This window comes from Phacochoerus africanus, chromosome 6 (assembly GCF_016906955.1).
Source record: "Phacochoerus africanus isolate WHEZ1 chromosome 6, ROS_Pafr_v1, whole genome shotgun sequence".
NCBI lineage: Eukaryota > Metazoa > Chordata > Mammalia > Artiodactyla > Suidae > Phacochoerus > Phacochoerus africanus.
The window spans coordinates 116,154,909-116,168,743 of NC_062549.1; the positions used below are offsets into that span (position 1 = coordinate 116,154,909).

Genomic DNA, 13,835 nt, shown 5'->3' on the forward strand with positions numbered 1-13,835 from the left:
TTTTTAGGCAGGCTAAAATCTGAAACACTACCTGCATATTTCCTCTTAGGAACTTCAGTAGTAATTCTAGAAGCTAGTGATTACTATTTGGGAAGTACATATAACAGGCTATTTTCCTAGACATCTAACTGACATATGAGAAAAAAAATAAATGAAATTCTGGTATATGTTGTCCATTATAAATCAGTAATTTCTCTTTCCTCATAAAAAATGGATATATGGAACATTAAAAAAGTTTACAAATATACTTGGTAAAGTACCCTGTCTCCAAACTGAGAGTCGGTCATATGGAGTTGGTAGATCACAAAAACAATGTAGTGGATTATTACTAGCCTTTAAAAAATGAAGTATAGGGATAAGGGAAAATAGAACAAGAATGTCAAAGATCATCCTCTATTCATTAAACGTAAGTATTACTTTTTCAAACTCATGTTTAGCTATTTTGCATGTGCACGTTTACTAGGTAATAAGTAAAATATATTTATTGCTGTGGGTCTTGGTCAAATAATTTGCAGCCGTAATGTGTAGGACCAAGTCAATAATTTTACTAAAATTCCAGTACAAATGTAGAGCTTTTGTATTGTGTACTTATTATTTCTCAGATTGTATCTGAAATATTATTATAAAATACTAAAATATTTTAAAATATATGATTTATATACATAACGATAAACTGAAAACATTTTAAAAATTAAAACAATCCATAATTCTACCATTGTAAAACTTACTACCACTTTTACTGGCTCTGTTCAATAGTTATCATACCTATTTTAATACATATTTTAAAGTTAAACTTATAGTATGCACATTTATTTATATTGTATTTTATTACTTACACAAGCTATTCATATTTACAGTATTAGTATCATAATTATCATCCTATAATATTCCATTAATTTATATAATAAAATGTATTTAGCTGTGTTTTCTATGATTAAACATCTGGAAAAATTGAGCCTTTTAACTATCAAAGCTAGTGTTGTAAGACGCATCTTATGGCATGTAGCTTTTCCTGTTGATTTATTTTCTTAAAATTCATCCTTTCATCATTCATTCAGCATTTTGTTAAAACTTCAATTTTTACTTGGCTCTTTACTTGTTGTTAGAGATTAAAAAATTGACACCCAGAAGACCACTGTCCAGAGGATAAGTATATAAACAAGTGGCATAATTGTGTTTTTAAGTGTGCAATTCAAGTATGTACAATAGGAAAGAGATAATTTAAACTCTGCACAGGGGAACTAGTTAGGAAGATCAAGAGGAAGTAAAATAATTTTTCCCTTAAAGACAGGGCCAGGTAATTTGAGTGCAGCTGCTCTGAGTTTATTTAGTAGCACAGACTTCTAAAGCAATTACAGTGCAATTGAATTGAAAATGGATTTGAGAGAAGAACGGCAGTGTACTGTGTCAGGTCTTATGGCTTTGCAGGTTTTTAATATTCAGAAGTGGGATTAACAGTTCAGAAGCTCAGAAGTTTAGAAGATAGTAGTTTCCACTGTGGCACAGTGGGTTAAGAACACAACTGCAGTAGCTCAGGTCGCTGAGGAGGTGTGGATTCCATCCATGGCTGGCACAGTGGTTTAAAGGATCCAGTGTTGTAGCAGCTGCAGTGTAGGTCGCAGCTGTGGCTCAGATTCAGTGCCTGGCCTGGGAACGTCCATATGCCATAGGTATGGCCACAAAAATAAATAAATAATTTTTTTTCAAAGTTCAGAAGATATTTGTAACCTTGGACATATATTGGATGGACTATTTATTTTCAAAAGAATTTTGTCAAGCTGTACCTAATTATAAAATCTTCATTTGGATAAGTGTTCTAAAATAATTTGGGATGAGATTTTTCAGAAAAAAAATTATATTGGTTGTACCATATACTACTCAGAAGAGATGGAGAAGATTAAGTATCCATAAATTCCTCGACCAAAGTATGTACTTAGTTCTTATAACTGACATCAAACAGTGTAATATTATGCAGAGCATAAATTTTATTTGTGATTGTAGCTTTAAGAGTCCATCATATGTAGTCAGTATTTGTTGTAAGCATTTTGACAAATTATAGTTTGAGTCTTAATTTCCATGTTCTTATTTAACTTTATATTTACTTTTTAATTCTATGTTAGAAATTGACCAAATGTTTATTATAAAATATGTGAATGACTTTTATTGTTTTTCTATTATATTTTCTTAGGGTCTGCCAGGCCCACCTGGTGAAAAAGGTGAAAATGGAGATGTCGGTCCCATGGTAAATTTTTATTTTTTAAATCGATATATATTGTGAATTTCCACATTACTAGTATCTTTCTTAACATTTATTAATATGAGTAAATAGTCATAAAGGCTATGGCTTTTCAGATTGATGCCTCTCTGTTCTTTTCCCAAACTATTGAAGTCTCTCACTGTCTTGACTATTTCTCCCTCTTTTCTCTTTCTCACTTTGGAGTAATACTATATAATATATGACATTCTTTGGTTGACATATTGCTATGTATATTTTACTCTGATGCATACGTATTGTTGAGGTGATATAAACTACCACACTTCAGTTATTTATTAGTCTTTAGCTCTGGACTTTGATCTGAAACAAGAGTTAATAGTTACCCAGGATTTAAATAACTATCAGATATTAACAAAGTATTAATTATACTTTGAAACAAACTCTTAATTTAAAATTAATTATACCTTGAAACAAATCCTTAAGTTAATAAGGAATTCTGTCTTAATCAGAATGCTATGACAGTAATTTGCATTTGTTGATTCAGGCTTTCTGCTCTAAGTTTAATATTTCAAATGAAATTTTGAAATACATGTGTTTGTTGATTAAGCACAGCATTAGATCAGGAAACACTTAGTCAAGGTCATTGAAATCTCTAATGAAATGTGATGAATAGATTTCCTAATTTCTCTTTACCATCAAATAAAGATTGCCCCTAATTTTTGTTTCTTTCAGAATACACATTTTGATATTTTTATCTTTACCTGTGAATTTTTATTTTCTTCAAAGAAGAATGTGTTCTTACTATGACCATAAACTTAAAACCAGGGAACATAAACATTGCTGACTGGAATAACTAATTAATAACCCAAACAGTATATCAGTTACATAGCAAGTTCCTCTCCAGATATGACTGCTATGGTTCTCTGAATCATTCATACATTCTTCCTGACCTATGGTGATAAGTAATAGTAGAGAGCTTGTCAACCATGACATTAGAATAAACTGTGACCTTTAAAAAAAGTGCTAATGCCTCGGCATTCACTACGGACTAATTTAATCACAATTCTCAAAGTAAAGGATTCTGGCCATCAGTATTTTATAAAAAGTGCCCCCAGGTAATTTTAATGTACAGCCAAGAGAGAGAACCTTTGTTTTAGGAAGACAACTAAATCTTTAATCTTAGTCCAAGTCCAGGACATGTAACTTAAGGGCTGGCATAAAACCCCCAAAATATAGAAATAAAAAATAGAGAAGTAATGATTTAAGTCTCCTCAAGCACCATTTCTTTTTCCAACATTATGTTCCTTTTATACTCTAGCATTCCAGCATATTTTAGCATGAAATATTTCTAATCATATTATTAATTCATTGTACTAGGTAGAAAAAGTAAACTTTCTTAGTTTTTTTTTTCTTTCTTTTGTTAAAGTATAATTGATTTACAGTGTTGTGCCAATTTCTGCTGTATAGGACTTTTCTAATGTTTCATTAAATTGTTCTTCCTGCAGTTCTTATTTCCCCATAGCTATGTAAAGAATCATTGGCTAACATGCTACTGTATCCATCACAAATAACCTATGACCCTGATATGCTTCATTGACTGTGACTTTACAGGCTGAAACTTTTTTTTTTAGTTTTCTTAATCTCACAATGTAAGCATCAGAAATGCATTTGAGTTTTGGTCTTCATAAACCTCAATATTCTTCTCTTACAGGGTCCACCTGGTCCTCCAGGCCCAAGAGGCCCTCAAGGTCCCAATGGAGCTGATGTAAGACTGTCAAATATGTTAATTATTTTGAAGTTAGTAGATATTATTTAAAGGCAGGTAGTGTCTAAGACAAAATGACAATAATTATACTACTGTTAAATGTTTAGCAAGAGCTCAAGGATCATTTATTCACTCCATTTTACAGGAAGAGAAACAGGTTTTGTAGGGAGCTAGTCCCCACGAATATAACATAGGCACAGAGTACATTCAGTGTACATTTATTGATGAGTAAGAAATATTGGCTCTATTATAAGAACCACATTTGTTCAGCTCGGTGTACAGTGTCTTGCATGTAATAACTGTTCAAAGTTGCTACATTGTTTCAATTTTAACCTTTATCTCTTACAATTGCTTGAGGAGATGGTTTGTAATTGACTTGGATTGTCCTAGTCTCCGTCAGTACTCCAAACATCCTTTATGTATGCATCTATTATCTGAAAGTTTTGTTTGTACTTCCTTCTATAAACTATGTCAGAATAATATGTGCATGATAATATGTGCACCTCTTACCATGTAAAAAAATGTTTCAATTGTATAAAGATGATTGTATAAAGTTAATTATTGACTCACTGTTCCAATATTATAGAAATATAATGACATATTTATCTTATTTTTACTGTTAACAAATTCATAGCCTTTGATATTCTCTTTCCATTTGACTTTCGCTTTTCACAAAGAACAAGTCATTTATTCTTGTTTTTATTGCTCTTCTGTTATTCCTGCTTTTAATTCTGGCAGGCCAGCACTGGGTAAAATAGATTGAGAGCAGATGTATTAAAAATGCTATTAGGTTTTAATTCCCTTTAAGTTATTTAAAGGCGAATAGATGGTTTATATTGTTTTCTGCATGGATTACATAATTCTTAACTAGAGCCGTATTTTGATCCACTAAAAAATCTACAAAATCATCATCTGAATGTGATCTATTCAATGGGCAGAGAGGTTGAAATTTTGTTCCAGTTACCAATTGACATGACTAGAGTTAGAAAGTCTCCTACCTTATCTCCAAAATTCTGGTAAATTTGAAAATCGGTATAATAAAATTATTTGCTATCCAGTAAATCTGACAACTCAATAAGGTTTATCATTTCATCCCATCTTTCAAATGACTTGGTATATTCTTGCTTACATTCCTCTTTCTTTAAGAACATGGATATATCTTTATAAATTTATATTTTATTAAAAGAGTAAGGATAATTGTTCTTTTTTCTACACTGCAGGGCCCACAAGGACCTCCAGGATCCATTGGTTCAGTTGGTGGTGTTGGAGAAAAGGTAAGGATTTTAGTGATAGTTTGAAACAGCAAGAACTGAGGACTTTGAAAATATTAGCTAATATTTTAAGTGCTTCTGATTATTCTAAGTGTTTTACATATAGTTACATGAATCACAGCTCATCTACTCAAATAGTTAAATAATTAAAGGTAAAATGATTTAGAGATATCACATTTTTAATTGCCAGATATGATTCTGAGTGGCATACATGGATTATTTCCTTTAATCAACACAACTCCTCCATGATGATGATATTCTTGTTATTATTATTATTCATATTTTTAAGCTAAGTCAGCTTAATCTTAGAACATTTTAGTAACTTCATCAAGGTTTTGTCATTAGAAGTGACTAAATCAGGATCCACTCTAACTCAGGTATGTTTGACTAGACTGTATCTCTAGCAAATTCATTGCTGAAAATAGAAGATACTGGTTGATTTAGCTGACTTAAAAGGGAAAAGAGAATCCTTCACATTACAAAAGAATTAAACATTCATTTTGTCATATTTGGAATTACACTTTCATTAATAATACTTGACCTGTCTCTGGCACTTTTCAAAATAGTTGGCATGTGCCATAATATCTGGGCTCAAAATAGCTTCCTTTTTTCATGAACATGATTTTATTTAAAATATCTGCTCTTCCTTTTTATGACAATGTCGAAATGATTCTCCATTTTGTTATTTGGGCATTCATTCTCATTTCTTAAAAGAATTTTCAAGAAAATTAACATTGATATTTGCTTTATTTACAAAAATTATTTATCACTTTTGAGAGATGGAAATAAAATTTCATACCATAAAATATTATGCAGTGAAAAAAATTTAGAAATTTCTTGGGTTTGCTTCAGTTTTGTTAATAAATATCAGAGGTATAGACTTGTTCTAATTGTAAAAATAATTTCTGTTGTTTAGTTTCAGAAATTTTGACATATCTTTTACTCATTCATTTATCTTAATCAAAGGATTTAGCTTTCAGAAAAAGAAATGTAATAGGTTGAGTATATAATTTGATGTTTATTTTTCTCAACACCAATATTCTAGTATTTTGATTATAATTCAAAATATTGGAACACATACAATTTTATGTGATTATTTTAATAGTTTCTAAATTGCCAAATATAAATATGTAAAAGTTATTATCTAATTCTTACCGCATAAACAGTCTAGTTGTTTTCATTGATTGACCAACTTTTCGTTTATATTCTTCTATTTAAAGTTTTGTGTTGAAAAATGCAGATTAAGTCGAGAGTAGAATTGAAAGAATTTTTTTGTTGAGTTCAGTTATAATAGGAAGAGTAGCAGAAGAGACAGTTGCTCTCTGATGGTCACACAGCAGTAGACAGATGAACATTGGTTGTTGTAACTGACTAAAAAGGGAAAACATAACCCATACTTTTCTCTTTCTTCACCCTTGCAGCCTCCTTTTTTGACTCTAATGCTGACCAGATAGACCAGAGACCAAATTAGTCTCTAATTTTAATTTTCTGTTGAGACAGCAAATTCTAAAACCATTTAATAGGCCTTTTTGGCTGATTTTATTTGTTTCCTAAAGCTTTGGGGTGCAGTGGGAACAGTTTTAAGTACTTGAGTTGCTTTTTTTATGGTTTTATCCTGTGTGTTACTCTTGAAGATAAACATGGATGCCAGATGTTTGGAGTTTTCGGAAACTCCCCTTCCATACCGTTTCCATTTGTTTAAAGCCTATTTGGTAAATCCCTTGCCAATTTTGAATCTTAATAGAATAATTCAGTCAATCAGGATGGTGTTTGACTTCTTACAATAAAACTTACCTGATTCTAAATTTTTATACTAAAAAAAATAGTTTTGTTTTTTCTTTATTTAAAAAAACTTCTATGTGACAGTAGGATAGAAGTAAAATCCTAATTTCATTTTTTCCTTCAGAATCTAGGAAAATAAACTTCGGTATGGATTACAGACTTCTGACATCAGCTCTGATTCTGTCTGAATGCTTCCCCATTTCTATTTTGGAAAATTTATTCCCAGTCATTAATTCAATGAAAAAAGAAAAGAAAAGCTAAAATACTCTAGTCATGCTGCATTTTGCTTGAATAAGTTTAACTTGTTTTCCATATAACATAGATTTGCTATTGATGGATTTTGTACTTTCATGTTTTCATTAAAACAAGAAAACATATCAGAACATTACCTTAAAAATTAATGCATATTTTATGACTTCAGGCATACAGAGTGATTTGCTGTCCCTTCTGAAGGGAGCTTTAATGTGAACAAGTGCGTTATAGCATGGGATAAAATGGTTACATAAGTAACAACAAATTTATAATCTAGCACTTCCTTTCTATGTCAGTGCTCTTCATAGAATTTATATTGTTGTAGATCAATTATTGTTATTTAGAATAAACACACTTTGTTGATACTAGACATAAAGATTTGATAGAATGTTGTCTTGTTGCAGTGTTTTATTTCTTTATTGTGATTTTGTCTCATCCCCTTTAAAAAGATTTAAAATAGGACCTTTTTAGTTAATTTCATCTTAAATAATTGCTATGGTGCACATTTGTTTCTAATATACAAAAAAGTAATTTTTCTTTGTATTCTAGAGACAAAAGACTATTAATGAATTGCTCTCAAAATGAGGGGATTTTTTGTTAAAATTTGTCTTTGAAGTTTGCAATTGTCAAAGTTTGACAATTGTCTTTGAAGTTTTGACAATTATTTACTCCTATCTCTTCTCCATTAAAAGAAAAACCAAACAAATGGAAATACATCTTTTAGAATCTACTTAACTTTATAATGAGCAGGGATTAGAAAGGAAAAAAATGAAATCCCACAGATCAATACAAAATATAAAGTATGCAGTTATTTCCCCTCTAGTTTCAACTTCCGTGATATCACTGAGAGTTAAGGTGGAACATAAGAAAACATTTTGTACTTAGTAGATTTCCTGTATTTCCTTTTCCCTAGCTTTATTGAGATATAATTCACCAAAATTGTGTATTTTTATAATTGATATTTAATATATATTGAAATGACCCCCACACTAAAGGTAATTAACATAATAATCACATCAAATAGTTACTTTTTTTTTGATTGTGCGATAACTCTTAAGATCTGCCCTGTTAACAAAGTTCAAAAACACAATACAATATTGTTAGGTATAGTCACATTGCTGTATATTACATCTCCATAACTTACTTTTCTTGAGTATCTGAAATTTGGTACCCCTTTGTCCAACATCTCCCTGTGGCCCCCACTCTCCAACACCTGGTGACCACCATTCTACTCTCTGTGTGAATTTGGCTATTTTAAATTCTACATCGAAGTGAGGGTATGCAGTATAATGTGTATATTCCATATGTAAAGAATTTAATATGGACATTTTACAGTTGATTTGAATGGCATACTGCTTAAGTTTTTTCAAAGATGAGAATAATGGCTTATAAAATATCACTTATGTATTATTCCATCATACTGGGATAGATGAATGATTCATTGCTTTGAAAATAAGGCAAATGCAGTATTTTACTTGTAAAGTTTATTCAAGGTTATTGGAAATATTTCCTACTCATGTTGAGAGAGAAAATAATTTACACATAATAATGATACTAATACATTTCTAGAAAGTACTCGTTATCTTCCCTCATTTGCAGATAAAAAAAAGTTATGTACCTATTCTCAAAGAGTAAGAAATTATGGATACAACATAGTCTTTCCTCTGAAATTTGTTTGTATACATTTCAAACCAATTCATTACCAGTGGATTTATGCCAGGAATCTTGGAAATAGCTGAGTTAACAATTCAAGGAAATTAGGCATGCCTCACATTTTTAAAAATTTTAGAGCAATTTTCACTTCACAGTTTCTAGTACTAATTTTGTGTAGAGACATGGTACATGGATGTACTGTTATTTCACTTGGATGATTACTTGAATAGAAGATTTTGTTTGTATGCATCTCTAAGTGTGAAGAGTTAGTAGTGGACTTTCATAATGAAAACCTACTAGTCTAGGAAGTTTATTCATTACTCCTCTAAGGCAGAAAATATCCATCCACATCTACACAAGGAGGTCATAAAGAGTGTCAAATTCATAATATACATATCCTTCAAAAGAGCAGTTTTAATTAGTACCCAAGTACTGATATGTATCTTATAAATAGTCTTTTTTATTTGTTTATATCTCTGCTGTAGACCTCTTTAGACCTCTACTAAATATATTTTAGAGGATTATCAGAAGACTATCAAATTATTTGGTTGTTATAATAAAGATAAATTCATATTTTAGTAAAAAACTTGACATTGTTCAATCCATAAACTGAACTATAATATGCATATTGATACAGCACCCACAATTTTTAGGAAGCTTGCAAATGCCTGTTTTGTGTGTGTGTGGTAGGAACTTTGATTAATGATCTGGTTGTTAACTAACTGATGTGAATTATAGCAACCAGCTTACATTGTTCTGTTTCCTCACTTGAGTAATAAAAATACTAAGGTCCAGGGAGTTCCCATTGTGGCTCAGCCGAAACAAATCTGACTAGCATCCATGAGGATGCAGGTTCCATCCCTGGCCTCGCTCAGTGGGTTAAGGTTCTGGTGTTGCTGTGACCTGTGGTGTAGGTCGCAGACATGGCTCGGATCCCACATTGCTGTGGCTGTGGTTGTAGGCTGGCAGCTGTAGCTCTGATTCAATGCCTAGCCTGGAAAATTCCATATGCTATAGGTGTGGCCCTAAAAGGCAAAAAAAAAAAAAAAAAATGAGGTCCATAATAGAAAAAGATCCTTCTTTTTCTCAAAGTTGTCCACTGCCTTTCAAGCAATGTAATGAGTTAAGGGCTAGTTTAAAACGGTATGGTGGTCACCAGCGGCAGTTTTACAAGAGTGTAAAGCATTGTTTTTGTGTTTTGATACTCATTTGATCCCTTCTTTATAGGGTGAACCTGGAGAAGCAGGAAATCCAGGGCCCCCTGGGGAAGCAGGCACAGGTGTAAGTACTGCCTTGTTGTCAATGCACCGTGTTATGGCTCAGGTTATTTCTTTCAGAGTATTTTAAACATGTAACTTAACTCCTAGCTGTGATTCGGTTGTTTGCTTTTCCTTTCCAACCCATTAAAAATCATCACAAATGCAGTGCCTTTTTGTGTAATAATTTTATCTATCTCCTGCATATTTTTATTCATGCAGAGATTGAAAAAAAATCAAGTTGGAATATTCAAATTATAAGGTCTTTATTGTATGTATTTTTTTTCACAGTGGACTGTCCACAAAAGAAACCAATAAACCCTGCTACCTCAAATAAACATTTATGAATTGTATGAGGATTATATTAGTCTAACTTCAGTGGGTTTAGACAGACTGATTTTGACTCCCAGGAAAGATGTTACATATCAGGAGACATTTTTGGTTGTTACACTTGGAGGAATGGTATCTGCTGGCATCTAAGAAGTGGAGATCTGGGTGTGTTAAGCATCTTGCAATGCACAAGACAGTCTCCTACAGCGGAGAAGTGTGTGACCTAACATGCCAAGGTTAAGAAACTCTGGCTTAAAGCTTGTAAGATAATCCTTCCTTTGCTTACATTGTGCAGGGTCCCAAAGGAGAAAGAGGAGAGAAAGGAGAAGCTGGTCCACCTGGCGCTGCTGGACCTCCAGGTGCTAAGGGACCACCCGGTGACGACGGCCCTAAGGGTAACCCGGTAAGTCACCTCAGTCCTCTATAAAGTGGCGTCTATGTCCAGGCCACTTTGGAGCTTTTCTTAGAAAGACCAGAAATCGTGAGCCATTACCCCATAGCTGGTTAAGCTGACTTTTCATCGTTTGATATGTTGATAAACATTCTCCATTCATTTAATTTTTAAAAATTTTCCTAGCAGGAGAAAGGAGATATTCTCTTATGGTTTTACCATGAGCTTATTGCTTAGACTTCAGGATATCATGACTTTATAAAAATATTTTTCACTTATTTTCCTTTTCCTTTAAAAATATTGTTTTAGGGTCCTGTTGGGTTTCCTGGAGATCCTGGTCCTCCTGGGGAACCTGGCCCTGCAGTAAGTATTGTGGGAAACAAAGGGATTATTTTGGTAGGAAGGTTCCTAGGACCTCTATTGTTGATAATGAAAGAAAATTCTAATTACTTAAGCGGATCCCCAAAAATGAGAAGAAAAGGAAAATATAAATTTAGTCACAACTACCACTATAAAACTCCATGCATCTGGAAACTATTAAACTGTGTTGCATTATTATTCTCTCTTCATTGGGTTAGTTTTCCAGGCCTTGTTGGGTTGTACATGCTAATCATTCAAGTAGCAGTATATAATTTTTTTAAAGTTATAGGACTTTTGCTCTTACCTATCTCTTCTAAAATGCAAATCCTCTCTCAAATGGCACCAAAAAAAAAAAAAAACCACACACAAAAAAACAAACAAACAAACAAAAAACAAAACTGCACCATATTTGTTCATGGTGAAAGGATGCACTGTCCTTGTATATTAATTACACCGTTTCTTTCCCATATATTAAGAACAATCTATATTTTAGGCTTGTTGTAGTAGCAATTTCATAGATTTTATAGAAAGACTGGGATACTATAATCCTTAAAAACAACTGAAAGAATATAGTAATACTTTTATTTGTCTCTCTGGTAATAATTTATCTCAAGGACTAAGACCGTACATTATATCTTTTTTTTTTTCTGGTAAAATAAATCAGTAATGAGAAATTCCTGGGTTCATTTTCTGTTGTCCATCATAGGGTCAAGATGGTGTTGGTGGTGACAAGGGTGAGGATGGAGATCCTGGCCAACCAGTAAGTAAGCTCACTTTTTAAATTTAATCTGTGCATCGTCGCAAGACAAAGAAATAATCAGAAATAGTCAGACTTTCAAAAGTATAGCTATACATGTACACATTTTTTTCTGGATGAATTATCTGTTATATTTGAATTCCAGTTTAAAGCCAATCTTACATGGAATATTTCCTACTTTATGTGATTTAAGAAATATTAGCAGGAAGTTCCTGCCATGGTGTGGCAGAAACGAATCTGACTGGGAACCATGAGTTTGTAGGTTCAATCCCTGGCATCACTCAGTGGGTTAAGGATCCAGCTTTGCCCTGAGCTGTAGTGTAGGTCAAAGATGCGGCTCAGATCCAACGTGGCTGTGGCTGTGGCATAGGCCAGCATCTGTAGCTCTGATTGGACCCCTAGCCTGGGAACGTCCATATGCTGCAGGTGCGGCCCTAAAAAAGCAAAAGCAAAAAAAAAAAAAAAAAATTAAGCAAAGTCTTTATAATAAAAACTGCACTCATATCGTGCTAATGATTTTGTCATAGTACATCAGGTACATCTAGCTCTCCATTTGTGTTACAGGAAAAGTCATTTTAAAAACAAGTAAGGCTTAGGAGTTCCTACTGTGGCTCAGTGGGTTAAGAATCTGACATAGCGTCCCCCACCATGCAGGGTCCATTCTTGGCCTCGCTCAGTAGCTGAAGGATCCTGCATTGCCACAAACTATAGAGTAGGTTGCAGATGCGGTTCGGATCCTGCATTGCTGTGACTGTGGTGTAGGCTGGCAGCTGCAGCTCCAATTCAACCTAGACTAGGAAGTTCTATGTGCCATAGGTGTAGCCCTAAAAAGAAAAAAAAACAAACAAACAAGCAAAAAACAAGTACAACTTCAATGAAGAAAACCAGGTTATCAGGCTGGGGTTACCATGAATTATTTCAAGCACTAACCTGAATGTACTCAGCATTACTGGGCTATTCTTTATTTTTAATTTGGGAAATATTGTAGGGGGCTTTGGCCACATGTGGTTATTTAGGGAGGAAGTGAAGGAAGGCACTAACTTAAGTAGGAGCCAAAGACAAATTGCACTACTAACATAACTTTGTCCCTAGAGCCATACCCACTGGGTGTGTGCAAAGAGATACAGGCTTATTCTGTGTAGATAAGGCTCATGCAGTCATATCTCAGCATGTCACATACCCCTGGGCTTAAAATGCTAATGTCGCACAAGAGGGAATTAGAAGTAATAGGTTTTTGGTTTCACAAATGTATGTGATAGGAATAGGGTTATTAACCATATGATGCCATTAATTAGTTTAGCTATTGGATGCTTGTCAGATATGAAGTAGCACTTAAAAAGTTTTAAGGAGACGGAATTCAATTCACTCTTTTCCAGCTATGAAGAAGTTTTCCAGATGAATTTACCAGCTCTAATTATAGATATGTGGAGGAAGTTTAGGTATCTGAAACAGGGCTGAGATTTTCCAGGGAAGATAGATGCAGAGAAATGAAGAAAGAAAGTTGGTTTCAGTCCAGATTTTGAACAGTGCTGGGGGCTCTAAAATAATACTCAATTGCTTAAAAGCTGTTCACATTTTATAGGGTCCTCCTGGTCCATCTGGTGAGGCTGGCCCACCAGGTCCTCCTGGAAAAAGGGTAAGTTTTAAAAATTCTTTATTTGAAACATCTACTCATTATCCATTATGCGTATACATTTATGTAATGTATGTAAGATGTAGGCAAACCATTAAATGGTGCTGAAACGTATAAGGCCTAGAGATTAACTTCTTACATTTGTCAAAATTCTTATTAAATTAGAACAC

The 13,835-nt window shown here is 33.1% G+C and overlaps 1 protein-coding gene across 1 annotated transcript in view; it reads left to right on the top strand.

Moving 5' to 3' along the window:
- Positions 1-13,835, top strand: part of COL11A1 (collagen type XI alpha 1 chain) — a 202,896-nt gene that overhangs the window by 154,416 nt on the left and 34,645 nt on the right. Inside the window, exons 47-54 of the mRNA XM_047785169.1 lie at positions 2,189-2,242; positions 3,927-3,980; positions 5,201-5,254; positions 10,166-10,219; positions 10,820-10,927; positions 11,225-11,278; positions 11,982-12,035; positions 13,615-13,668. Of these exons, the coding sequence (XP_047641125.1) occupies positions 2,189-2,242; positions 3,927-3,980; positions 5,201-5,254; positions 10,166-10,219; positions 10,820-10,927; positions 11,225-11,278; positions 11,982-12,035; positions 13,615-13,668 (486 nt within the window). The remainder of the gene's footprint in view (positions 1-2,188; positions 2,243-3,926; positions 3,981-5,200; positions 5,255-10,165; positions 10,220-10,819; positions 10,928-11,224; positions 11,279-11,981; positions 12,036-13,614; positions 13,669-13,835) is intronic.